General features: G+C 33.8%; 5 protein-coding genes and 1 non-coding gene across 7 annotated transcripts; 1 reads left to right on the plus strand and 5 right to left on the minus strand.

Moving 5' to 3' along the window:
• Positions 1–248: 248 nt before the first annotated feature.
• LOC143537756 (glucose-6-phosphate isomerase, cytosolic 2B) lies at positions 249–5640 on the minus strand. The gene is made up of 24 exons (XM_077031456.1): positions 5546–5640; positions 5399–5443; positions 5201–5277; positions 4999–5080; positions 4862–4909; positions 4598–4753; positions 4399–4495; positions 4250–4292; positions 3030–3097; positions 2833–2917; positions 2624–2672; positions 2455–2527; positions 2299–2359; positions 2151–2217; positions 2007–2063; positions 1864–1917; positions 1662–1790; positions 1523–1586; positions 1368–1441; positions 1221–1274; positions 1061–1129; positions 891–980; positions 688–795; positions 249–601 (listed from the first exon to the last, which is right to left on the minus strand). The coding sequence occupies exons 2-24, from the start codon at positions 5441–5443 to the stop codon at positions 551–553; spliced, it is 1701 nt and encodes a 566-aa protein (XP_076887571.1). The 5' UTR covers positions 5546–5640; the 3' UTR covers positions 249–550.
• Positions 5641–7359: 1719 nt separating this feature from the next.
• Positions 7360–10576, minus strand: LOC143537757 (glucan endo-1,3-beta-glucosidase 7-like). Its single transcript, XM_077031457.1, has 4 exons — positions 10434–10576; positions 9306–9970; positions 8104–8427; positions 7360–7712 (listed from the first exon to the last, which is right to left on the minus strand). The coding sequence occupies exons 1-4, from the start codon at positions 10498–10500 to the stop codon at positions 7473–7475; spliced, it is 1296 nt and encodes a 431-aa protein (XP_076887572.1). The 5' UTR covers positions 10501–10576; the 3' UTR covers positions 7360–7472.
• Positions 10577–14258: 3682 nt separating this feature from the next.
• On the minus strand, positions 14259–15147 carry LOC143537738 (uncharacterized). Its single transcript, XM_077031438.1, has 4 exons — positions 15079–15147; positions 14937–15011; positions 14653–14834; positions 14259–14561 (listed from the first exon to the last, which is right to left on the minus strand). Exons 1-4 carry the CDS (start codon positions 15130–15132, stop codon positions 14441–14443), a joined length of 432 nt encoding a protein of 143 aa, XP_076887553.1. The 5' UTR covers positions 15133–15147; the 3' UTR covers positions 14259–14440.
• Positions 15148–17486: 2339 nt separating this feature from the next.
• Positions 17487–22990, minus strand: LOC143537758 (uncharacterized). Of its 2 annotated transcripts, XM_077031459.1 has the most exons (19): positions 22962–22990; positions 22082–22420; positions 21905–22007; positions 21734–21841; positions 21479–21660; positions 21208–21403; positions 20876–21124; positions 20635–20781; positions 20473–20551; positions 20258–20371; positions 19994–20169; positions 19785–19903; positions 19578–19701; positions 19451–19516; positions 19235–19361; positions 19053–19167; positions 18076–18260; positions 17889–18001; positions 17487–17814 (listed from the first exon to the last, which is right to left on the minus strand). In XM_077031459.1, the coding sequence occupies exons 2-19, from the start codon at positions 22411–22413 to the stop codon at positions 17545–17547; spliced, it is 2805 nt and encodes a 934-aa protein (XP_076887574.1). In that variant the 5' UTR covers positions 22414–22420; positions 22962–22990; the 3' UTR covers positions 17487–17544. The 2 variants fall into 2 exon arrangements, with proteins under 2 accessions (XP_076887574.1, XP_076887573.1); XM_077031458.1 differs by lacking the exon at positions 22962–22990 and having other exon boundaries at positions 22082–22433.
• A 1369-nt stretch (positions 22991–24359) lies between these two features.
• Positions 24360–24432, minus strand: TRNAK-UUU (transfer RNA lysine (anticodon UUU)). The gene has a single exon. It is a non-coding gene; the product is annotated as a tRNA-Lys (tRNA).
• A 1257-nt stretch (positions 24433–25689) lies between these two features.
• Positions 25690–26503, plus strand: LOC143537739 (phosphatidylinositol transfer protein PDR17-like). Its single transcript, XM_077031439.1, has 3 exons — positions 25690–25785; positions 25854–26099; positions 26183–26503. Exons 1-3 carry the CDS (start codon positions 25690–25692, stop codon positions 26432–26434), a joined length of 594 nt encoding a protein of 197 aa, XP_076887554.1. The 3' UTR covers positions 26435–26503.
• Positions 26504–26733: the final 230 nt, after the last annotated feature.

Raw genomic sequence — 26733 nt, forward strand, 5'->3', positions numbered from 1 at the left:
AGAAAAAAGTTACTGGTACACAACGGGCCAAAGGGCCCGGTTAGGGTGGTATCCTTCAACTATCATGATGTAAAGTCATAACTGAAAGCTGGACATATAACAATTTTAAGTTGTTGAGTTTAATAAAACATTTCATCAAACATTTGGTGGGCAGGGTATGTTAGTCTGGACAACACATTAAAAGTTGTTGAGGTTAATGAAACAGTTCATCAAACATTTGGTATGCAAGGAATGTACTTCTAGTCCCACAAACTAAAGACTCACTTTTTAAAAGTTTTTCTTGAATTTGCAGCAATATTCAATATCCAATCATTCACAAAACAAAGAAAGTGACTGAAGCTTGAATTCACAATCTTATTCAGCAAATTAAAACAATAATTCCATCATTTTGGGTTGGTCTCACATCAAAATGGCAAGAATTATTATGCTCGTAGCGACACGAGTCACGCAGTTACAAAAAAGAAGCAACAGTTTATGTAACAAAATATAAGCTATGTTATCATCTGGTTTTGGTATCAGTTTCACAACTTCATCACCGTCGGAGTTGTAATTATATTTTAGGCAGTAAAGTCGTGGGCTCGGAAGGCACGTCTGCACTTGCCTGCCAAAAAAATAATAATTTTTGATTAATATTTGAAAATTTAATCTCATATTCTTTTAAAAGATTATGTATGTTTTGTGTTGTACCTCGAGATATCTTGTTAGCAACTTGGTGGTACTAAAATTGAACCCTTCAACCGATTCTCCTTTCTTTCGAGATGCATGGAGTTGCTTTCTGACTTGAGATGCAAGGGACTGAAAATTTAACATCACAATGAAATTCACTCTCATTTACTCTTATTAATAAATAATATTTGTGTATTTTATGAAAATAAAAAATTGATATATACCTTTCCTAGTTCAACTCCCCATTGATCAAAAGAATTGATTCCCCAAACGAAACCTTCAACAGCAATTCTGTGCTCATAGATAGCTAGTAACTGAACAGATAATGAAAGATTTTGTAAGATGATGTCAGCGGCAGATACATAGATTTGACTAAAATTGAGACTGGTCAAACCTGTCCAATTCGGTAAGCATCCAATGATGGAAGTAGAAGGCTAAGTGATGGCCTATTCCCAGTGAAGGTCTGTTCATGATAATTGAATTAGTAACAATGATTAATCAAGAATTCATTTAAAAACAGAAAAAAATGTACTATCATGAAGGAAATCAATCACCTTGTGAGGAACAAGATGAGATGCAACATTCTCACTTTGCAATTGTTTAGGGGACTGGAGAGGATGACAAAATCATAAAATAATAATAATAATGATAAAATCTTCATGTTTTCGTTAAGAGGTTATATGGTTATGCAATCAAATTACCTTCCCATAAGCAAGAGCATCGGGTTGTGCAAAAAAGTTGGACATGAGCTCATCGTGGTTATTTACCACTTCATCTGCAAACCAAATTGTGCACAATAAGCAAAAATGAAGCAAAAAAAAAAAAGAAACTAAAAGGACGAAAAATAAAACAGAACCTTTAAGGTAGACAGGTTGTTGACTCTTCACAATACCGATAAAATCACAAGGAATAACGCGCCCCTGAAAACACCAAAATCAAGGTTGACACAAGCTAAATTATAAAAGAATCAAATTTCAAACACGGTGCACACTTACCTGATGAATTAATTGGTAAAAACTGTGTTGACCATTTGTTCCTGGTTCACCAAAGTCAATTTCACCTGCTTCAAAAGGAAGGCGAACACCATCAATGGATACTCCTTTCCCGTTACTCTCCATGCTAACCTATATATTAAGTTTGAGATTCAGATATTTATATTAGTCTTTAAAAAGATACAAATGTCATGCAACTATTTACCTGCTGAATGTGCGGAGCAAGCTTTTCAAGAGCTTGAGTGTAAGGCAGGATAGCCTGAGAAGAAAAAAGATCATGTTAAGAAATTCAATAAAGAACGAATTTATTGAGCTCGATTTTGCATTTAATAAAAGTATAAAACTCACTCTTGCTGGATATCCAAGAAAAGAGACATTCCATATGCTCAATAAACCCAAAAGAACCTGAAAATGTCAACAAATAAAACGTTTAGTAAGACAAAACAAGCACAAAGACAATAAGATGTAGAACTGTAAACAATATATGCATACGGGTATGTTTTTCTCAAAAGGAGTAGAGTGGAAATGCTGATCAATACTTCTAGCACCTTCTAGGAATCTATAAATAAGCGAATTCATATCAGTAAAAATTAATTAATAATCCCAAAAAACAGTAGATGAAGTTCATATGTTACTGTACTTCTCAATGACTGAGAAACCGTATTGAAGAGATAAAGGTAATACTCCAACAGCACTGCAAACTGAAATGGATAAAATGAACAACTAAATCAATATTCTTTTTAAACAAATGGGTTTTTATTTTCTTTATTGGTTAAGTAATAACAGACTATCTTACCACTGTATCGGCCTCCTACCCAGTCCCAGAATGCAAAAGCATTATTAGGATCAATCCCGAATTTCTCAACAAGCTGCATCAAATATATATTGAAAATGGTTAATACCCGGCTTCATCTAAAATATTATCTAATAATGTACGAGATCAAGTTTGCATTGAGAAATTAAACCTTAAGATTTGTGCTAACAGCAACCATGTGCTTTGAAACAGCTTGTGGTCTGAAAACAGCAAATAAAATGTTCACATTACATGAGAGAATATAAAAAGTTACAAAACTTTTGATTATTTAGTTTAAAGAAAATATAAGATTTTATTGAATACTGGTACATTGCTATTGGATCAAGAAATATTAAGAGAAACATAGGTTGGTGCACTAACCCTAAAGCAGATGAGATCCATTCCCTCAATGTCCGAGCATTCAGCATGGTCTCAGCTGTAGTAAAAGTCTTGGAAACCACAACAACTGCATTGAACAAAAGAAAATATCATAAAGTACAAAACATGATAGCGTTCCGAGCTTCGAAATAAAAATGAAATACAAAACATTATAATGTGAAATTGTGAAGTAGTATCACCTAAAGTGGTCTCGGGATCCAAGCCTGAAATATTTCTGGCAACATCTACTGGATCAACATTAGCAAGACTGCAGAAATATCCAGACATAAGAAGAAAACCCATATAAAAGTGCAACCCTAAAAAGGTGTCTGAACAATTATTGAGCATATATTTTTGCTCTTTTTGAGTGGTCTACAATACAAATGATAACTTCTAATAGAAGGATTTAAGTTCACATAATCAAATAGCTATTACACAAGGATTTATGTACTATTCGATAAGTTGCATATATTTTCATGGGCTTCGACATTAGACCATGGCCACCCTGTTCTACATTTTTGTGATCTCACAAGTATAAATTATTATTCAATTACTTTTACAATAGATCGACAGCTTTTTACGTCAAAAGATCTGCACGTTGATAGCATGCTACAGAAACATCCATAACCTCACCCAAGTTGTATTCATTTTCTTTTTAATAGGTTCACACCTTATGCTCCAATATCTATCACTCTGATATCACGTTTTTTAGATACAATCATAAGTCAACTGCATGTCTCTCCCCTAGAACTTCAGTACTGAGTACTGACTACGAAATTAATAACAAGTATCTAACTGCTGACTGCACGCATTGTCAAAATCAAAGTTTAGATTTGCTAATATGGGTTATCAAGAGATAGTAAACACCTCCTAAAAGAGATCACATTCTCTAATGCACAGAAAATAACAGTCAATAACTCAATATAAAGCCCAATCCTAACGTGTGGGGTCCATTTTGGTATGCTCTGTCACAAAACTCTAATATGAGAGAGCCTATGTTATGTGAGGTCCTTGGTTTCCTATTCAAATATACAAAGAGGACATAAGCCATCATGTTATTTAAATCATTTGACAAATTATGTTGACTCAAATCTGCTACCATACCTTAGATGTTACAAGTTCGCAAACAGACAAATTCATGTTGGTATAATATAACATGCTTTGAATCTGTAATTGAGAACTCGAGATACAAAACAACCGATCAAATAAGCAAATAACGATAAGAACACATTGACTTCACCATAAAGCACAGAATATAATCTTCGAGATACAAAGCAACTGATCAAACAAGCAACTAACAATAATAACACATTGACTCCACCACAAAGCACACAATATATATATTTTTTAATTTATAAAGTATGTCAGGGTATAGTCCTCTTTACCAAAGAAAACAAAAACACATGATATGTATACTTACAAGCGAAGCTGCCGTCCTCCTGCTGATTTACTAGCCACTGGATCTGCAAGTTCCCGAATTTTTTATAATAAGCATTTTTTATGCTATACGTCCCACTAAAAGAAAGTGGTTAATATCTGATTGAAATGTAGAGTTACAAGAAAGCTAACCTGTTTGAAGAGCAGTGTGCACAAACAATGGACCAAGAAAGCTTCCACCAATACCAATAGCAACCACATTTGTCAATGATTTCCCAGTAGCCCCAACCTAACAAGGGTTGAATGTTTACACAAACAGTACAGTATGATATATTTTACAGATGCAACATATTTTTTTTTTAACAAAAACACTTATAGGGTGGATAACTACCCAGGAACCACCGCGAACTTTATCCGAGAACTCTTTTATTTTATCAAGAACTTTCCAAACATCCGGTACCACATTCTTCCCATCGCTGTTTATTGTCGCATCCTTCGAAGCCCGAAGAGCTACATGAAGCACAGACCTGTCCTCTGTGCTGTTTATCTGAATACACACCAGAAAATTAATACCTCAATCAGCTACTATTCTAAACTACTTTCAATGACAATATTTCTTACATCATATAAAATTAAAGTTTATAGCTTTACTTACATGCTCCCCGTTGAACATACTGTTAATCTTTTGTTTCAGACGCGCTTCCTACATAAAAAAAAATAAAAATATCAATAAATCTTCAACCATTTTTCCATTAATTAATACAATAATAAAAAGAAATAAGACCAATCTACCTCAGCAAGTGCGAAGAGCTTAGAAACCGTATCGGCAGTAGCTCTCTGTCTCGAGTAGTCGAAAAATATCCCATCGAACTCGCTGCAAAACCAAAATTAAAAAAAAAAACAAAAAAACACTCATCAGTTATCATTACTCTCTTAACCTAGCCCTAAACATAATAAAATTAATAATAAGAGATTAAAAAGAATCATATCATACAGCATCATGGAGTTGCATCTGTCAGCATCACCCATCAAATCACGCAAATGCGTTTTATCAATTTCACCAACATGTGTCTGTAATTACCGATTACAAATCAGTACATGCAAATATTATTATTATTATTATTCAATTAAAAACAGAACAATAATAATAATAATAATAATAATAAAAACAATTAGGTAATGAATGAATTACCTTGAGGTGTTTCCATGGAGCAGTGTCAGAGATTAGAGTCGCCATCTGCAACAATTATCTATTAATCAAAATAATTGATTTGTTGAATAGATTTGACGAGAAATGAAAGAACGATTGAACGGATACAAATTATTTTAATAATATTACCTGAGGATCGATTAATAAGAAGAAGAAGAAGAAAAGAGTGTTGAGAAAGAAAGAAAGAGGTATGTAATATTATATATTATTATATGTATATGTATCATGTATGTATGGTATAAAACAGGTGCGGTGTAACAACTACCTAACAACCCATGTCCTTGCATACGCTACTCAAATTCGATCGATATCGGTTAAGTTGTATCGGTAATAACACTAAACCTAAAGAATCTGTTCCTGAGTTCAACTTAAGGGAGGAAAGGAAAGGAAAGAGATGGAAAGAAGGGAAGTGTTGTGTACCCGAGTTTCACTTAAGAAAGAAAAGAATAAAATGTTTGTTCCCGAGTTTCATTTAAGGGAAGAAAGGAAAGGAAAGTGGAGACATTTGTAGTGTAAAATCTTTCTTTCCAATTTGGAAGGAATTAGTTGGTAGGAAAGGAAAGGAAAATAAAAGAAAGGAAAGGAAAAGAATGAAAATGTTTTCTTTTCTTTTCCTTTCTTTCGTTAAGTAAGCTCGGGAACACAGCGAAATAGTATTGTACTCGTATAGCTTATAATAAAATAAGATATTTCAAATGAATTGTAGTCGGTTGGTAGAACCCGCGTGATGTGATTGTGAGCCGGTGCAATTTCTGTCGGTATTGGGTTATGACATAGGAACCAACGACTTGTAGTGAATTGGCATAACCGCGGTCCAACGCGCTGCAAAGTGAAGCGAATTTGATCAGTATACCTTGACGTGGGACAACCACTTTAGTTGTTTAACACAATATCGTGGGTTAAAATAGATTAACAAACTAGACTTTTAGTGGTTTAACTTTCTTTTTTTTATTATGTTTCTTTTAATATAAAATAACACGTGTATAACATAGTGATGATACCGTATCGGTTCTTGTATCATACATAACTAAAACCGGTCATTCTAGGACCAAACGTAATTACCTAAATGGTAGATTTGTGTAGTAAATAATGCACCAAATAAAAAAAATCGGAAGTAGTAGGGTACCGGTTTTGGTATCGGTATTTTGGTATCGTTCATCTTCAGTACCACATTCCATGTTACCTAAAAAAGTCAACATAGAAAGTTTATTATTTCAAAATATAGACTTTTTTTAAATGTTTTGTGTAGATTAAGGATACTCCTTTTCTCATTTTTAATTAATAGAAACATATTAAAAACCCTAACAAACAACTTTGATTTGCTTGTCAATTGTCATGGTTGATTTGTCCCATTATTTTAAACTATAAAACCATTAGATACAACTAAACTTGTTGATGTTTCTGTTTCATATACCAAAATTATGGGATGTACTACTTAATCTAAAATCGGTATTCATGTGATATTTTCGGTATATTACGGTAACAATACAGGTCCTAGATCCAAAACCGAATGAGCCTATAACTCAAAACCGGTACCGTTACAACACGGACGGTAATGATATGGTACTGGTATTCAGTCGTATATACCCATCCTTAGCATAACATGTATATATATGTGTAAATATAGTATCTAAAGAGAGGGTATGTAAGAGAAGTGGTGAAGTCCCTTTGATGGCAGGGGTTACCCCTCCTTATATAGGAGGGATGTAGGCCTCGTTAGACCAATAGGTCAGTAACTATCCGGTCCTAGACCAAACAATGAAACATGTTTGTCAAAAGCCTAATGGACCGGATCTCCTATGGGTCTAAGCTCAAGTATTGAGCCTGAACCAGATAGGGTTAAATCAATATACATAGATGATATGTAAAATTAGTGTTTTGTGTTAAATTGGACTAAAAATGGCACCAAAGGTGTAGTTGAAATATCCTACTGTCACTGTTTAAAGTAATAGAGAAAACATCACATTAATCTTCTACGTTGGTAAATCTAATACACACAAAAACAATTACACACCCAAACAGCCTTAAATCACGAAATGTAATTTTTCACACCAAACTACAACATTGAAGCAACCGCTAGAGAAACAACAGTAAGTAAACTAGCACCGATTTTACACAAGCTAGCTTCATTTTTAGATGCATTGACCCGCGCAGTAGGAGAGTCACGAGGGGTGGTGGAATTGGGAGCACTCGTTGTGGTTGATGAGTTAGTCGGAAGGGTGGGTGCACCAGTCGTAGTAGGTGGCACGTCCGCTGGTGGGCTTATGGTGGGAGCCGGTGCAGTAGCAAGACCACCCTAAACATAATGTTTATAATACAAGTTACACATTTATTCTAGGCAACATGTATACACAACTTGCAACCAAATAAACGAAACCGAAAAACTGATTTGTAATAGAAAAAACCAACCCCCCCCCCCAAAAAAAAAAACAGCGGTTTAGTTTTATATTTTTGTAAAAGCAAAATTTTCAGTTCAGTTTTAGTTTTGCATTTAACTAAAACCGAATACATAAATCCAAACCAAATGTATGGATAATCAATTAGCCATTAATAAACAAAAAGATTTAGGCTCAAACTCATTTATTGAGCTAATTTTTTCGGCCCTAAAGTTTTGAGCCCAAACAATAAAACCAAAAAAATCAAAACCGAACCCAAATAATATAATGATGTAGTGTAAGCATGCGCACCTGACTGCTTTTGGAGAGACCCGCGTCATATACAGGTGTCAAGTCGACATTATAGATTCCAAAATACCTTTCCGAGAGTTTCCCGACCTTCAAATCCTCATCATATAATGCAAAAAGATACGTGTCGATGGGTTTCCCGGGCATCAATGGAGTTCCAACCATGGACCTAAGATGAGCCACCAAGTTGCCATTGTAAGCCTTGGCGTTTTCTACGGTTGCACCCGCCTCATCAACACCGCCTTTGTATGGCCAGCCTGTTTCTGCGACCACAATCTCGACATCATTAAATGCCAAGGCGTTCAATGCTGATCTCACTGCATCCACCTTCATTTCATTCACATGTGTTTTTTTTATTAGCTCGCTAACAATAAGGTGGTGCATACATATGTATTGGTGTAAATGAGTCGAGTCAAGCCCAAGCTCAACTTTTTTAACTTAGGAGAGTTTGAGCTCCGTGCTGCTCATCTCGAGCTTTATGTCTAAAGCTCAAGCTCAGACTTGGTTTATGTAACTACCTATTTATTATATTAATTAAGATTTGTTACATTAATATAAAAAATACCGTCTAGACTCACGAACCTAGCCAATCTTGGTATATGAAGTTTGGTCTCAAGTTTGTTTAAGTTCGACTCGATTCAAGTTCTTAACACACTGTTCCAACTTGCTCACAAATGACTCTATTAGAAAGAAGTAACCCAAGGGAAGTTTTAAATTGCAAACCAACTTTTGTATTAAAATTTTAAAATGATTAAAAAGATGTAATCTTAACAATATTAATAAAGTCAAATTGTAACTGATAATCACCTGATTATCGATCATCAGTGTAAACTTTTTTGTTTTGAAACTGATTTATATTAAATTTTTCATTTTGGTGACACTTAGAAAAGCAATATACTGCATATTTTAATAACACTGTATACTAAATATATTTTATGGCAAGTAGTCAATTTTAAATTACAAACAAGTACATACAAAAACATAAATTTGAATGAAAAAGAAAGATCCGTTGCGTTTTGTCTGGGTCACGTTAAAATGAAACAAAAAATATCAATACTTTTGAAACGAAAGGAATAACCGAACATGCATCATCTACTTGTACTTTACGTTGTAACTTAATACCGTGGTCCACGTTCAATCTAGTCCGAAATTTAAAATTCAAAACAGTAGAGATACTAACCGTGTGACAAACAATTTAAACTCACCTGAGCATCAAACATGTTCATGTACTTGATATTCGTCCCGGCATCCGGACGCCCAGCGTTCGGCTGAAACAAGCAGAACGCTAGCGTCTCAGGCCTGGGGTCCGTTTGGTAAGCAAAAAACGGATACGGATTAATTAAAAAACCCGACCCCGTCTCTTTATTAAACTCCAATAACCCTTTCAACAAATCAACAACGCTCGGATCGAATCTACCCGCCGAAGGTGGCTCTGATGCGCCCAACACCGTCATCGCATGGACCGTTGACACCTTAATCTTCCCACTCAACGAAGCCTCTTCAAGTGCGGCTTGCATGTTTTTCATTGCGGGTAATAGTTGTGTTTTAAGCTCGGGTGTGCCGTACTGCAGCACCTCATTGCCTACGTTGATCATGATGATTTTGCTGGCGGGATAATATGGGAGTACGTTTGCACCGATCCAGGCTTTGGCTGCTGTGATATCGGCTGCCATTGGTGGGATATCCGCGTTATCTGTACCGATTGTGATACCGATACCGGTGTTTGCTAGGGCTTTGATGAGGGACGGGTCGGCTCCGTAGAGTCTTACTTTCCCGAATGATGTGGTTTGTAGTAGCTTTGCGGTGGTGGATGGTGGTGGGAGGTTGTCGGCTACCATGCCGTAGTTTACTCCGATGTATGATTGTGATCCTGAGTTGTAAAAATTAAAACATAATAGTTATCAGCGGGTCAGGTTTACAATACAAATATATATATATATATATATATATATATATATATATATATATATATAAAATATGTCTCACATCTAATGTTACATTAAGCAAAAATATTTAAATTTTGACGGTCTATGGTCTATAGTTAAAATGATGGTCAATGGTCACCAGACTGCTGTTTAGACTAATAATTTTAAAAGTTATGAATTCTTTTTGAGAGTTTTCTAAGATATTCGAACTAATAATTTTAAATTTTTGACATTTTTGTTATCAAAATGGTTGTCTGAGTGGTTTGTGGACTGCAGTTTGATGGTGTGAAATCAGATAGGTGGTGTGGCTATAGCGTGACACTTAATTGAAAATCATTTGTTGATGAAACGAGTTAATTCGATTGATGAAAACCGAAAGTCTTGATGATTAAAGTTAGAGAAGCTTACTCGCAACGGCGGCGGCATGGAGGAGGAGGAGGAAGAAGCAGCCGGCTATGGAAGGAGGAGAGTCCATGATTGGGAGTTACGTGACAAATGGTTCACGTGAGTACGTGTTTTTTAGGACAAGGGGTTACTTAAGGACAAAGGTTTGTGTTAGGTTTCTTATAGTGTTTTTGTATTATTTAATGAGAAAGTATTTTGTTTGAATATAAATTAATTTAGTTTATCGGTTACAAATAATTTGGGTCAATTTGTTCTACCAAAGGGATGTTTATTTTTTTGTAAAGTCATGACTAATGATTGTGTATGCACTATAAATGAATAGTTATTATTGAAATATTATAATAATAAGTATTCAAAATGAAAATTGAAAATATTAAATGACTCTGGTTGTGTTAGTCTTTAGAGGCTATTATTCTATCTAGAAGAAATAATTAAAAAATATAATTACTTTTTGGAATTCATGTATACTAAACTTTTTGACTTCTATTATTGAGTTTAAAGCTATGTTTTTTTGTTTCTTTGTTGGGCAACTCCACTTTCCTTTCCTTTTGATTGTTGGCTTTAGCGGGACTTCAGTTGTAAACCAAGATTTGTTTTTGTTCTAAGTTTTGTTTTAAGGTGTTAAATACTATAAACAACCACATACTAGATTGCGGTCTCACTGATAATTCCAATTTATTTAAGGAGAATGTTTAAAGCAAACTAGGTTAGATTTTGTTTTAATATTAATCAAATATACTTTTAATTTTTTTTAGTGGCGTTTGGAACAACCTTCAATACCCGGATGAGCCTTTCTGAGACCGGATGTCAACCGTGTATACTGATTTTAACGCTTCACACATGACTCACCCAAGAACACAATCAAGAAGGATACCCACCAATGTGTAAAAACACCCTTAAGTCAGGTTTCAAACTTGAGACTTTAAGATCTAATATTTTAACTATCACCCCATGTAATTGGATCAGAATACAACTACAAAAAATTTTCTTTTCTGGACGACTTGATCAAATAGCTATAGTAGAAATTTTTGGAATAGAAATAGAAAAAAGTCCCCTCAAAGATTAAAATGTATGTGTACGGGTAGATTCTTGAGAAAACTAACGTAAAATTATAAACTTGTTAATAATATGGGAGATAAAACGTGTAAGCATTGCATAAGCTCTCTTCTTATATCACTAATCTAAAATTTACCGGTTCTAACAGAAACATTAAACACCACTTAATAATCTAAACTACTATAACTTGATAGTCTCCTTTCGTTAGGTTTCTAAACATCTAAACCAATTCGTAGTTTAACATATCAAACGAGTTTTGTCAAAAACCTCGGAAACTCAGAGTGCCCAACACTTGAGTTTGTTCCACATAATACGAGCATATTTGTGTACATTAATATGGTTTGGTTTGAAACATCATTATCAATATTGTTATTATTTCCTTAAATGTCATTCACGGGCTTTGAAACTTGCAACAATAATTCAACAAAGCGGGCCATGATCATGTAAATGATTTGAGTCACAAAGCTGACATAATGAAGTAAAGCATCTTTTCTCCTCAATTCAATTGCAATAAAAAAAAAAGCAAAAGAGAAAGGAAAAGAGAAAGCAAATTTTCTCCAATTCAATTCCTTAACTTGGTAGTTCATCTTTCATTTGAATAGCTCAATGCAAAAAATAACGTGGGTATCATAAAGTAAAGGTTAGGTTAGAAGTTATAAAATAAAACGTGAAATTTGTGTTTTAAATGAAGATGTAAAATTGTTAATAAATTATGTGATGGTATTATATTTTTATATCCGGATATAAGACAATCATCACCATCATTGCTATGTCAACGAAAATGGTTGCCAATCTTGTGTTTGGATGTGTGTAATGGCATACCTAGAAATAAATTAGGGCCGTCAATTCCTAACATGATCTGAAATCTGACAAGAAAAAATATAGGTTTTGGATCGACTGACACGACCCGTTTTCTTAAATATGTCAACCCGAACCCGACCCGTCTAAAAAAGAGGTCAACCCGAACACGACCCGTCAAAAAGTAGGTTAACCTGTTAACCCGTTTAAATATCTTATAGAAGTTAATATTTTTTATTTAGAGATATGAAGTGTCAAATTTTAAAGTTAAATATTTTGATTTATAATTTTTCATATATTTATTAACTTTTAAAAGTTAAACTAATTACTTTTAAAATATTTTTATCCACTATTCACTTTCGGTATTTATATTCTATTAGTCATAAGTCATAACCGTCTATTCTCTTATTATATCCATTCGTTTATTTTCTTATTAAACAAAATATGTGAATCTAAGTTTGTTAATTGGAAATGAGAGATAAATATACAAAAACAATTAGATATATCACAAAGTTAATAAAATGTTTTATGTGAATAATAGTAATTGATTCTATAGGTTATTATTAAGCCACTAGATATTAATCATATTCGTAAATGAATGTAAAATTGGTTGACCCGAAACACAACCCGAACACGACACGAATTTAAACGGGTCGACGCGTCACGAATAAATATATGGGTTGGGTTAGGGTTGAAGAATCTCAACACGCCAACCCGAAACCTATTTACCTGATAACCCACCAACCTGACACAATTCACACCCCTAAGAAATATTCATTAGTGGGTAAAAAAGAGTCATGTTCAAATGGATCGGGTTAAAACCACAAATACACCATTGTTACATATTCATAATTTCATTTCAAACCACGACATAAGCAATTGTTACTCGATAAATTGATTGTAGTTTACAATTAAAAAAACCGACTTCCAAAATTTAGGCACCCTTGTAAAACTAGTCAATATAATTTTATTCCCGCTTTAGAGGTTGCTTGTTTGCTCGATTCATGCATGATTGCGTGAAGATTGTTAATTTTCGACAACATAACGTGACAACAAATGAAGGGGCAACATTTGAACTCTTAAGAAGCAGAAAAGTGTGGGTAGTGCTTGTCTGCTTACATATCAATGCTTAAATATCAACCGATTGATTAAAAATTTAGGTGACATGGCTAGTCGATTTGAGAAACGAAAGTGTCGATGTAGAACCATAGAGCTTAGTAGTTTAGGGATTTTGGGTTGCTCTTTGCGAATGGAAGAGGGCCGAGAAATGATGTAAAACAACGTCGACAAGCATAGCATGGCCAGGTTTCATTTTCCAGACTTTGGACTTGTTATAAACACGAAAGGGCCTATTCTACAAAATTTAGGGACGGTAAAAACTTCATATCTTTTTATTAATAAAAATTTTCGGATCAAGTGAGGAACTTTCCTCCGACTAAACAAAAATGGATCCATCCATTTTATGCCAAGTTGTGTTGGAGAAAAATTAGTTAAGACTTTAGATTTGGTGTACCGAATGAGCTACTTGTTTCGATCCACCCATATTATGCCAAGTTGTGTGAGAGAAATTAGTTAAGAGTTCAGATGTGGTGTACCGAATGAGCCACTCGAACATGAGTGTAGACAATGGGCACATCCATGAGTATAGTTGTATTTCCTAAAATAGTTGAGATCAGTGGCGGATCTTGACAAAAAGTTGGGGGTAGCGCGGGCTAAAATGTTTTGTTCATGTGTAGTTGAAACATAAAACAAAGAAAAAAAAAGTTGCACTAAAAATGTACTTCACCAAGAAAGTTGCCCCTATTTGGGATGCTAAGTTGCTAAATGCTAAGTTAGGGCACATTCTAATGAAGTTCAACCCTACAACATTAAGGCATGGTTAGATTTAAAACATGCAATTGTTTACTAGATAGTTTTGACAATTTTTTTATTTTTTTGAATTTAGACATAAATTTAATCTGAAATATAAACCGAGTTGATTTAGTAATGCCGATAAAATTTATTACGAAGATCTTCATAATCATTCAGAAAACAATATAGTAATTTAGTAAATGAGACGATCAAACAAGGATTCAGCCTGAAGGGAAAAAAAAGGTACGTAAATTTGTCACTCGTTATCCTTATTGCCAGATATTCTCACATGATTCAGCAGCCTTTTAATGTTCTCCAAGTTCAGGAAAAAGTGATACCCATTGACATTGAAGTCCCATATCTTCAGGGTTTGCTTGTATCGCTCGCTCAAGACAATAACGGGCGTGACCACAATTCCCTTGTTCCCTGCATAATTCATATTTAAACAATGAAAAATATTCATTATAAGTTTATAACCATAACTTATTATCTTCTATATACATGGTCAAAAACTTACAAAGCAAATGTAACAAGAAGCTTCCATAGAGATACATCCTTAGGAGTCAAATGCGCAGCAAGCATATAAAACGCTAAAGCTCTCTTTTTATCTCCCATAACATTGTGTATAAGACCGAGTGTATGGTAAGGCTCAACTAGACTTGGCGAAATCCGAATGATTTTCTTCAATAAAGGTATAGCCTAACGTTTTTTGTTCGAAAATAACATTAGCATAACCAAGAGGTTTAGTTATTTTAATTATTATTATGCATTAAAGATGAAACATATCATAGACGTTAGAACCTCTTCATATCGGCCGTGTGCATAGTCTTGTGTAGCATCACCTAATTTTCGTATAATCTCGGGACTAATACTAATCTGCCATAAATTATATTTGTTAAAAGGTTGAGTATAAAAGATAAAAGGAAATTAACAATTTTGATACCTTCTTTGATTTTCTTGTCACTCCATGTGTAATATCCACAAATAATTCTTCCATTGTTAACGAAAAGTAACACTAACCAATAAATTAATTATTCGGTTAGAAACAATATTAAAATTAATCTGTGAAAAAAGAAACAAGTAAAAAATATTTGAAAGTGAAACCTGCTGCAGCGGTGAATCAGTGTATTGATGAATGATCAACATACAATACAATACAATATAATATAATAAATAGTAAATAAATACAATAGTTTCCTAACTTATTACGAGAGAAATAGGTTACAAGAATCATAAACTAAATCATTTACAATTATTAACTAACGAATAATAGCCTCAAGTTCAGCCCAGCAGGCAAAAAAAATTTAAAAAAAAAAAAAACAGGCTTAATAATATACATTTTTGTTTTTGTTTTTTTTTCTTGCGTTTAAATTTTGCTTCCTTATCAAAACATGCCAAATATATGGATTGGGCCTATGGGAGTATTGCTTTTGGGGCTTCTCATCCAAACCGCTCGTCGTTCGCCGCTCGCTCGAAAATTGCTTGCTTGTTTTTTCGCTCGAATGAAAACGAGCTGCTCTGCTCGGTTCGGTTTGTAAACGAGCCAGGCAACGAGCAAAGGTCTGCTCGGTTTTGGTTCGGCTCGAATATTTTTAATTTATTTTATATATATAATTATATATGAACACATATATAAATATATATAGACAAAACACATAAATATAAACTTACAAATATTTTTTACCCCTTTAAATTTTTCATATTCCGTCAATTTTACAGTTTTATTTGTTGGCTTCAAGTTTTAGAATACTAGAAGTTTGTTTACATGATCATTATATCTCACTTCAAACTTATTTTTAATAAAAATTTACAATATATTACACGCTTGTCTAAAAACTATTAATTTATTTATAAAATATATTATTTACAACCTTCAAATTTGTTTCTTATTGAAAACTTTAAAGTGAAAGAAATAAATAATGCTCGAAATCGCTCGATTTCGATCGAAAAATGCTCGATTCGATTTTGGCTCGTTTCAATTTTCGCGCGGTTCGAATTTCAACAGTTCGGTTCTGTTGTAAACGAGCCAAGCAATGAGCAAGCCTTCGCTCGGTTCGGCTCGGCTTGTGAACAACCCTAACTAGTAGCAATAAAAATCTAAACTAAGACAATCTTCAATGAGTGACGTGGTAGAAAATTTGTGGGGTTTTCTGGAAAAAAAAAAAGAGGTGAAGGTGAGAGAGGGCAGAGAAAGAGAACAAGATTACCTTGACTCGTTTGTTATACCGGGTAAGTTTTGAGGCCTGATTTCTCGGTGAGGAGTCGTGTCGTGCAAGTGCAAGAAAGAAGACTATAATTGTTAGGTATCAAAAATATAGAGGGGGGTCAATGGTAATTGTTTAATAGTATGGTTGTTATACATGCAAACTTGTAATAGTTCTATTATGTACTTGAGCATTAGTCGATGAACGAAATGGGGGTTAATGATTTTGAGTGTTAAATCTCCATCTCCGTGATTTCTTCTATCTTTAGCTCTTAGATCTATTGATTATCATGATGTATCTAACTAGAATGTTTCACACTTTCATACTATTCATACGACGATTCATTAACAACAAAAGAAGCCTCTACGCATTGTTACAACAAAACCAAAAGCAAAATTACAATTCAAAATTCCTCCATTTCTCACAATCTAATTCCAATTCTTTTGATCTACTTCTTATCCAAAGAAACATCAAAAACTTTATTTCACCAATAACATTTTCAATCTTGACGGGAGTATATTAAAAAATGAACTTGTTACGAGTGTGCCATAGGTTCCAACAAGTGCGCCAAAAATGTACTTATGGATTTTCATAAGGTCACCTAATGGGAAAAGCAAAAATGGGCGTTAAATTGCATCACTTGCTTAAAACTTTCCAGATTACCAACGCTCGCAACCCATAAAGACGTAAGCCACCGTCTCAGCATCGGACCAACAAAGGCAACATTAGGACCATTCAAAACATTCCGTTTAATTAACGCATCAATAGTTGGCAATCTGGATATAATGACTCCCCATCCAAATAGGATGTCTTCGAGTTCTCACAGCACGTAGGCGTTCTCAAAGTATCCATCACTCACTTTAAAGAATGTAATTATTTGTTATATTAAATCACAATATATACTTAAACTTAAATTGACTTCTTATTTGCGTTATTGTAATATAAAGTTACGGTTTTGATCCTTTCGGACTTGGCAAGAAACCAGAAGACTTTGACAAGTTCACTTTCAACTCATGAATACAGACGTTTGAGCAAGTAAGCGCATCCAAACAAAGAAGTTCAACAAGTACAAGTCAATCAACAATGACGAGTTACCTCATTTGTAATCAACTGGTTTTGTATGGCGCGCACATACCAAGCCTACAGGCTGATTCATGAACGACAACTTTAGGTGCAGCGGGTAGCATTATATTATATTAATGATGCTATTTAATGGTACAATAGTCTTTAAGTAGCTGCCTTGCAAGATCTACAGATCCACTGCTTTTATAAATAAGGTGCAAATTGTAAGCTGCTTCTCTTTTAAGGTCACAATAACCCGGTTTCAGATCATCTGTAGTTTCTGGACCATCATTTGGCAGCTTTGGTATCGGGTGATCTATTTGATGAATCGCAAGCACCTTTTCATAATATGTAGCTGCAACCGAAACCAACCCAACATGATGATAGGCTCGGGCTAGGTTGTATAAAGCTTCCTGTGTCATAAACATTTATTAACCTGGCCGTTTTCCGAATTATAAATAAAAAATGTAAAAAACAATTTATTAACCTGGCTGTTTTCAGAAAGGCGAAGGTTGTTATAGAGAAAAGATAAACCTTGCATCACACATTGATGCTTATTATGAAGTCGAAGTCCAAGAGCTAGGTTAATTAGGGCCGTCCCTAAATAATAATAATAGTAATATTAGCAAGACGATAACGTTAATATGTATTTATCGGATGAGAGTAAACTATACCAACACATAGATTGACCAAGGCGTTTTCAGGCATTAATTTATAGGCTTTTAAGTAACAGCTTGCAGCTGCTTGATGTTGACTACGCATTGACCATTGATGGCCTTTAATTAAAAGAACAGGTATACAATCTTCATGTTTCACAAACTTCTCTTGCAAGAACTTTTTATGCTTATCCATCCTTGATCTAAAAAATGTTCAACAATAATGTATAAATTCAAAACATGTTTGGTGACAATAGGGCAGATACCACAAAAAACCGACATACAATTACGTTTTATCTCATAAAAGTCCGTAAACAATTTTTGCAAATAAAAAAAACAACATATTTTCTGTTTTTATCATAAAAGTCCCTTAACATTTTAAATTTGAAAAAAATAACTATCTCATAATCATGATTGGATGAATCATGAAAACATTATTTGACAAATTACATTAGAATAGTGATAGAATCGTTTCTTTATAACCTTTTAACGATTTTAAATTTATACAAACCATTTGATGCGTGTTTTCTTTTTATATTGAGTTACGTCATCCAAGCTCATGTACTTTTATCAAAATAATGTCTTTTATAGATATTTTTTAATACGTGAGCGTGGATGATAACTCAAAATAAACTATAAAGCTAAAAGCATATAAAATGGTTTGAATAAAATTAAAACTGAGAGAGTTATAACCAAACGATGTTTATCGCTACTGTTATGTAATTTGTCAAACAATATTTCATGATGTCATCCAATCATAACTGACTAACTGAGAGATGCCTTTCAAATTGAACATGTTAAGGGATTTTTAAAATAAAAACAGGGATTATGTTGGCTCTTTATGTGCAGAATATTGTTTAGGGACTATTAAGCAAAATAACAGAAATTAGTTTTTTATGTGCCAAAATAGTTAAATACTTTTATGAGGGAAAAAACAAAAAGGTATGTTGGTTTCTTTATGGTATTTGCTTGGTAACAATAAATAAAGTATGTACCTTAACATAATTTTATAGTAGCAATTCCACGCTGCAAAGCTGTAAGGATTTTGTGTAACGATGTATCGAGCACAATCCCATCCATTCGTGGGACCATCGATATTATATGCAATCTCTGTAGAGAAATTCAAATTTTATCATAAAGTTTGAAAATATTGCGTTTAAAAAAAAAAAAAACTTACGTGCCCCAAGCGCTCGAAGCTCCTCCTGCTTCTCGGTTGATAGAATGTTTTGTGCCAATTTGAGACTCGAAGTGATAATTTCAAGCGCTTCCCAATACTTTTTCACTGATACTAATCCTTTGCATAACTAGAAATAACACAAGCAAATTGAGAGAACATGCTTAAAAAGGCAAAATTTCACAACTGAATTGATAAAATAAAATAAGTATTACTGACATCTACAATAAGTGTAAGTTGATCCTCATCCTTTAAGAGCTTAGGCAGGGGAGGTTCTCTATACGCCTATCACGTGAAACAATTTAGATCATTAAATTTAATAAAATAGTTACTTTTTTATACTTACATTAGGTTCATCATCTGATTCGTCACTTTGCCATTCAATTCCAGCGGCCAACACTGCAGCTCGTTTTTCTTCTCTTCGTGTTTCTTTTTTCTGAAGCGCCTTCTTTGCTCTAGCAGCTTTTGACCTGTTGACCATTGAATTTATAAAATTATTCTTTAGTAGGATATCATATTAACCTTATTTTATGTCCTAAAGTCAAATATTTACAGATCTGCAGAAGAAGCAACCGGACGGAATCCTTGAAACACGTTGTCAGTTTGAGTTTCACCCAGTACTTGAATTCTTTCATACAGTACACTTCTCGTTAACCTTTTCTTTGTTCTAGCCTTGAAAAGACACAAATAATTTATAAAAAAATTAATATTCTGAAAACAATTTTCTCAAAGTAAGCATAAACATAAATGATGCAAAATCACCTTTTTTCTTCGCTGAATAGTTATAAGAAACAATGTTTCACGGACTAGTGGAAATATTGTGTCAACAAAGGCTTCGGTAAGACCTTTAGATTTATAAGTGTAACATAGCCTTAACTTTATTCTTTCATCAATCCACCATGGTTTCCCCTTATCAGAGGGTAGACAAATTCTTGATTCTGAAAATGTAAATGTAAATGTAAATGTAAAACAAGATGAGAACAAATGTTTCTAAACGATAATTCTTAAATGCAAAATCTGGTTAACCTGAATCATGAGGAGGAGAAAGTACTGAAATGGCTTCATTTTCTTTACTTTCTTCTAACAGATAAGACACTAGATCTAACCTAGCTTCAATGTCAGAGTCAAGTTCCTCTAAGGCTGTGTCAAAAAATAAAATAAAATAATATAAATTACATTATTGCAAAAAAAAAAAAAAGTTCACATGTAAATGAAATTAAATTTCATCTACATGGCTATACCTTTGTACATGTAGTCAATTGCTTGTGCTCTTGCGTGTAAGAGATAGTAACAACGCCCGATATTCCCATTTAGATGGCCCTTCAATAGAAAAAAAATTAGCGAAGGAATAGATGCAATAGAAAATACATCATCATGTAATGTTAAACGAGCTATATACTTACTTTGTTGCCACCATCACTCCCTTCTAACATCAGGTAGTACTTCAATGCAAACTCATGATTCCTAACACTCATAAACGAGTCTGCAACTTCAATAACTAAGTGAGCATAATCATTCACATTCTTTCTCGTGAGCACACTGAAGCAATCCTACATGTCATTTGTAAATAGAATTATAGAACAAACTTTTATAGATACTTGAATTCATGATGAATAAGGAATCATTAAAAAAGACTATAAAAACCTCTGCTTTTTCCAAGTTTCCAAGATGAACATGACATATTCCTGCTTTTATCGACAATTCAACTGGTAATTCTTTAACAGAAGAATAAGCCTGGTGGATGTGTTGAAGAGCTTTTTCATGTGCACTTTCAGACATAAGAAACAAAGCCAACAAACAAACAACATCCACATCAGCATCTTTTGGGGTCTTCTTCAAATAATCTTCAAGATTGTTGATACCGCGTTCTTGCCGGCCACATTTTTGGTACAACTGGAAATAACCAAAAAGTTTTAAAAATCATTTTGGTAAATAAATGATTCTATAAAACAAAAAAATATTCTTATAGATTAAACCTTTGCTGCTGTCTTGAGTGCTTCAAGATTCATAGGACGAAGATGCCAGATTTGGTCATATTGTTCAGCAGCCTTTTGATGTTCTCCCAATTCAAGAAAAAGTGAGGCCCGCTGATATCTCAGTCCCATATCTTCAGGGTCTGCTTTTATTGCTCGATCAAGACAATAACGGGCTTGACCACGATTCCCTTGTTCTCTGCATCGTTCAGATTCATTTGTATTCATCAAAACTATAGCTTTGTATCTTCTATGTATATAGTTAAAAACTTACATAGACCATCTAACAAGAAGCTTCCAAAGAGACGCATCTTTAGGACTCAAATGTACAGCAAGCATATAAAACCCTAAAGCTCTCTTTTGATTTCCCATAGAGTTGTATATAAGACCGAGTGTATGGTAAGGCTCGGCCAAATTCGGTGAAATCTTTATGATTTCCTTTAATAAGGGTATCGCCTAAAGTTCAAAAGAAAAAAAAACATTAACACTTGAAGAATAGAAATATTAAACATATAATAGTAGTTAGTACCTCTTCATATCGGCCATGTGCATAATGTAGTGTAGCATCACCTAACTTTCGTGTAATCTCGGGGCTAATTTTCCGTTTTGATCCTTTTCTCCTGCCTCTTCTTTTATTCTGCCATAGATTATATAAGTTAAAAGGTTGACTATAAAAAGATAATAGAAAACAATATGATACCTTCTTTGACTTTCTTCTCCTTCCATGTGTCATTTCAGTATATAACTCATCAAATGTTGCTTGAGGGTAATTTTCTATTCTCAACATCTTTTCTGGCGGCATTCTGACACACACACACACACTCTTAAAAGTTAAATTATGAAAAACCGTGAACGAGAAAATAATAATAATAATTACCCTTGACTATTGTAATCAACTATTGCTTTACGCTTCTTATCAGCCAAAGCTTCATATTCCATGCGTTCAAAATGTTCATAAGGATAAACTCCATCAGCATCAACCTCTATTAGAGCCAACGGATTTACCTCTCCTTCAAATCTTAAAGTGTACGCGTCATCTTCTTCCTCCTCCTCCTCCTCATCATATTCTTCTTCTTCAGCATGACCATCTTCCATTTGATTCTCTTGAGAACACCCCGCGTTATTATCCTCCATTGCGTTAATATCTATCTCATTGCTGAAAAGATCATCCAAATCCATTCCATCATCACTAGCTTCTTTCTCATCCATCGCCAATCTACAATAATCTGATTAAATCTGACCCATAAATATATTTTAAAACTCTTCAAAAGTTATATGCATCTTAACATTCAAGAAAAAGGTCAAACAGTCAACATTTCCGAGAGAGTTTCGTTAAAAAGTTCGAAATGCAACAACAAATGCTAACCCTATGTAAAAATCCCAACTAGGCGCCGAATAATCAACAACTAATCCCGATTAATCAACAACTAATTCCGCTTAGCGATTACTACAACACCGTGTATAATGTGACTGAAACGGTGTATCTATCTCAAATTCATTTATGATTAAAACTAAATTGATGACATCAATAAACAGGTGAACCTAGCGTCTAAAATCAAATATATAACAGATATATAACTTACTTCAACAACCAATCTCTAAAGTAAATAAATAACTTGCGGGAAATTAGGTTACAGCCAATTCTAGGGTTAGGAATTTAAAATAATACTATTACATACGGAAACATGAAATAATAATATTATAGCATTCTCTTAATTAATAATAAGTGGAGCAAAGGCTTGAATTGAAATTGGAACCTGCTGCGGTGTGCTTGGAGGTGCAGGCGGTGGTTTACTTTATGTAAGCAGGAATCTCAGTTTTATGTTATATCATAAACCCGACTCGAGATAACCCGAACCAAAATAAAAACATTAACTCAAACCTAAGCCGTGGTAACTCAGGTTCGTTCTTGGTTCTAATTTTTGGGTTTTCAGGTCGACCTAAAATTAATAAAGATATTATTATTATTATTATTATCCGAACCAAAATAAAAACATTAACTCAAACCTAAGCCGTGGTAACTCAGGTTCGTTCTTGGTTCTAATTTTTGGGTTTTCAGGTCGACCTAAAATTAATAAAGATATTATTATTATTATTATTAATGTTCTTGATTGTTATATTAAACATATCTAATACTTGTTTTATTTGACCTTTTTAATATAACGTTTGAAATTAATCAACAAACAAAGGGTCGTACTTGAAGATTGAAGACTCTTTTTTTCCTTATCATTGTTTTAACTTTATTTGATTACAGATTATGTTTTTATTCTATTTACGATTATAGGTGAAGATATAACTTTTAGCATTTTACTTGTTTTTCTTTCAATGTTTCTTACTTTATAACTAACTATTGGTCAAGTACTAAAATCCCAAATAACCCAAACCGATAAAACCCGAACGCGGAGTCCCAAACCCGGAAAATTAGATATTTACGGGGTCAGGTTTCGAGTATGAGTTAAGAATCCCAGAACCCAGAAACTTGAAATCGAAATTTTCAACCCAAAGAACATTCATAAAGGCAAAAGATAAAAAAATCAATTAAAATAGATTGACTTAATAAAAATAGTAATTAGTAGTGAGATCATATAAAATGATTTAAACAAATAACTAAAGTAACTTTAAGAATTTTAGTATCGTATGAACCTAATTAATAAATAAATCAGCAAATAAAATTAAACAAGTTAGGTAATTAACTTAAGAAATAAAAAACTTTCAAACAACAAAAATTTATATTTTATTTTGTATATTAAAAAGTTCTTTTTTTATTTTGAAAAGAAAACTTTATTAAAACAAAACAAACACCAAACCCAAAGGAACACAACAAGGCTAACCCCTTCACAGAGAGACCGGAGGAGCACAGCCAAAACCAACTAAACAATTACATAAGGGCATAATTGCACCAAGTAGACCAATCAACTGACATTTTCTTTAATCTTTTTACCTTCATATAACTTTTCATAATTTCATTCCTAGATTTCTAGGACCGCCAACATCCGATATTATGATTCCTTAGACGATCTCCTTTTCCTTAACTCCCCCCTATAATTATGATTCCTTGGAGATCTCCTTGTATATTAAAAAGCTGCAAATACAAGTTGTTATTGTTGATTTTTTATCCAATAAATTTAATATTAAAAGCATTTACAAAAATGAAACGCCATCCGTGGGACTCGAACCCACGACCACGTGGTTAAAAGCCACGCGCTCTACCAACTGAGCTAGAACGGCTTTGGTGATTGACGTCTTCAGTTTACTTACTATACTATATTTGGTATAATGTGTGATGTATTATTATTAGTAATAAAATTGCTGCATATTGAAAAATATACTTCAAGCTTTCATTTAGTTCAGCTGAAACAAGTAATCATAAGTTTATAATCTATTTAACAATTAAGTTCCTTAGCCAAAATATGGAAATTAATTAAAAGTGAGCGTGATTGAAATGCTTGAAACTATTGCCCGTCTCCTTTGATTCCGCCTCAAACCAAGCCCACCCTAGTAATATCCCCCCCCCCCCCCGGTTAAACTCGTTACAACAACTTTTGGACTTTCCATTTGACGTATCCAAAAGTGATAAGAAGATGAAACTTCTCCATGGTATTTTCTCGATCAGACTTTGGTGCAGTTTGAGGTCCCGAAACAAAAAGGCTGCCCTCCAATATTTTTAAAGACAGTCAGGCGTTGTTCTTCCTTTGGATCAAGAATAAGTCGAAAAATGAAAGTTTGGTTAAATTAGTGTAATTTTTTACTATAAACTGATGTAATGTTTTTTTTACTTGTTTCATAATATAAAAAAAACACACACACAACTAGATAAAAAACAAGAAGTAAATAAATTTGATTCAATGGTCTATATATTATTGCACATGATCTGGCCACCTTCCAACCAATTTGGCATTACTTCCCATCCACATGCCAATAAACGAACTTTATTATTATAAAGTTAAATAAATACTTTAATTATTTGTACCAAATATACCTAACTCTGGTAGTTGGTTTTTTCCTTAAAACCTTGTGTTTGCATACAATTAGTTATTTTGGTTATCATAACTATAACAACACTATTCATCATGTCCATGTTTAGGCGTAACCGACAACACCAAGAACACGAGCATCATGAGCTGCATCCTGAATCTAAAGTAACAACTGATTCATTTAACCAAGGATTTGAAGCAAAAACTTATTATAATTGTTTTTGCACTTATTAATGAATCTATATATGCAGATCAATGAGCTTAGATCAGCTCTTGGACCGCTTTCCGGATGCAGCTTAAGATACTGCACCGATGCATGTTTAAAAAGATATCTGGAAGCTAGAAACTGGAATATAGAGAAAGCTAAAAAGATGTTGGAAGAGACTTTAGCATGGAGGTCAATGTACAAGCCAGAAGAAATCCGTTGGGTTAGTTTCTCCGTAACACTCTAGACAAATCCCACATCGTTTAATATAAAAAGTTGTTTAAAATACATTATCATTTTCTTAGCATGAGATTGGTCGAAGGTGAAACCGGGAAGCTGTTCAGGTCGAATTTCCACGACCGTTTTGGACGGACTGTTTTAATAATGAAACCAGGACTGCAGGTGATTTGATAAAAATATTGAAGCCATTTTTTTTTTTACTTTTTAATGAAAATATTGAATGATTGCAGAACACAACAGGAGTGGACAACCAGATGAGACAACTGGTGTACTTAATCGAAAACGCCATCCTTAATCTCCCAGAAGGCCAGGAACAAATGGTGTGGCTCATAGATTTCACAGGCTGGTCTTTTAGCACCAATGTACCAATGAAAACCGCACGCGAGACAATAAACATACTACAGAACCACTATCCACAGCGGCTAGCTCTCGCTTTTCTCTACAACCCCCCTCGCATTTTTGAAGCGTTTTGGAAGGTTCGTGTCGTTCGCATCAAACAATATATTATAAAAAAAAATGTGTGCATTAAATACCTGATTGATGATAATACGATATGCAGATTGTTAAATACTTCTTGGATCCGAAAACGTTCCAGAAGGTTAAATTCGTGCACCCGAAGAATAAAGAGAGTGTGGAGATAATGCAATCGTGTTTTGATGCGGATAATCTCCCGACTGAGTTTGGTGGGAAGGCTACTATGAAATATGATCATGAAGAATTTTCAAAATTAATGGTTCGAGATGATGTTAAAACTGCTAAATTCTGGGGTTTGGACCAAAAGATTAACGAGGATGCTGCAAAAGAGTCTTAAGAATGCCAGGCTTAGCTTAACGGACCACTCGGTTTAACCAAGGCTAGACTAGATGCTCATTTTGATTATCTTCATGATTTTTGTTTGATACTTTTACTATTCCTAATTAAACTTTGTACTCGGTTTAAAGTACCTAGCTACTGTGCTAAAATTTGCACATATATTGTCGAAAGCTATTACTAACCGATAAAGTGCTAGTCAGGTTCTCGTGAAGAACAGAAGACAAAATCCGGTTTTCTGAACAGAAACTAACGTCTAGTTCTTTGACAGACAGACACGATACAAAACCCCAACACCTA

The sequence above is a fragment of the Bidens hawaiensis genome, unplaced genomic scaffold (assembly GCF_021521415.1).
Source record: "Bidens hawaiensis isolate Kalapana, Puna unplaced genomic scaffold, B.hawaiensis_p1.1 tig00011343_1, whole genome shotgun sequence".
NCBI classification, from domain to species: Eukaryota; Viridiplantae; Streptophyta; class Magnoliopsida; order Asterales; family Asteraceae; genus Bidens; species Bidens hawaiensis.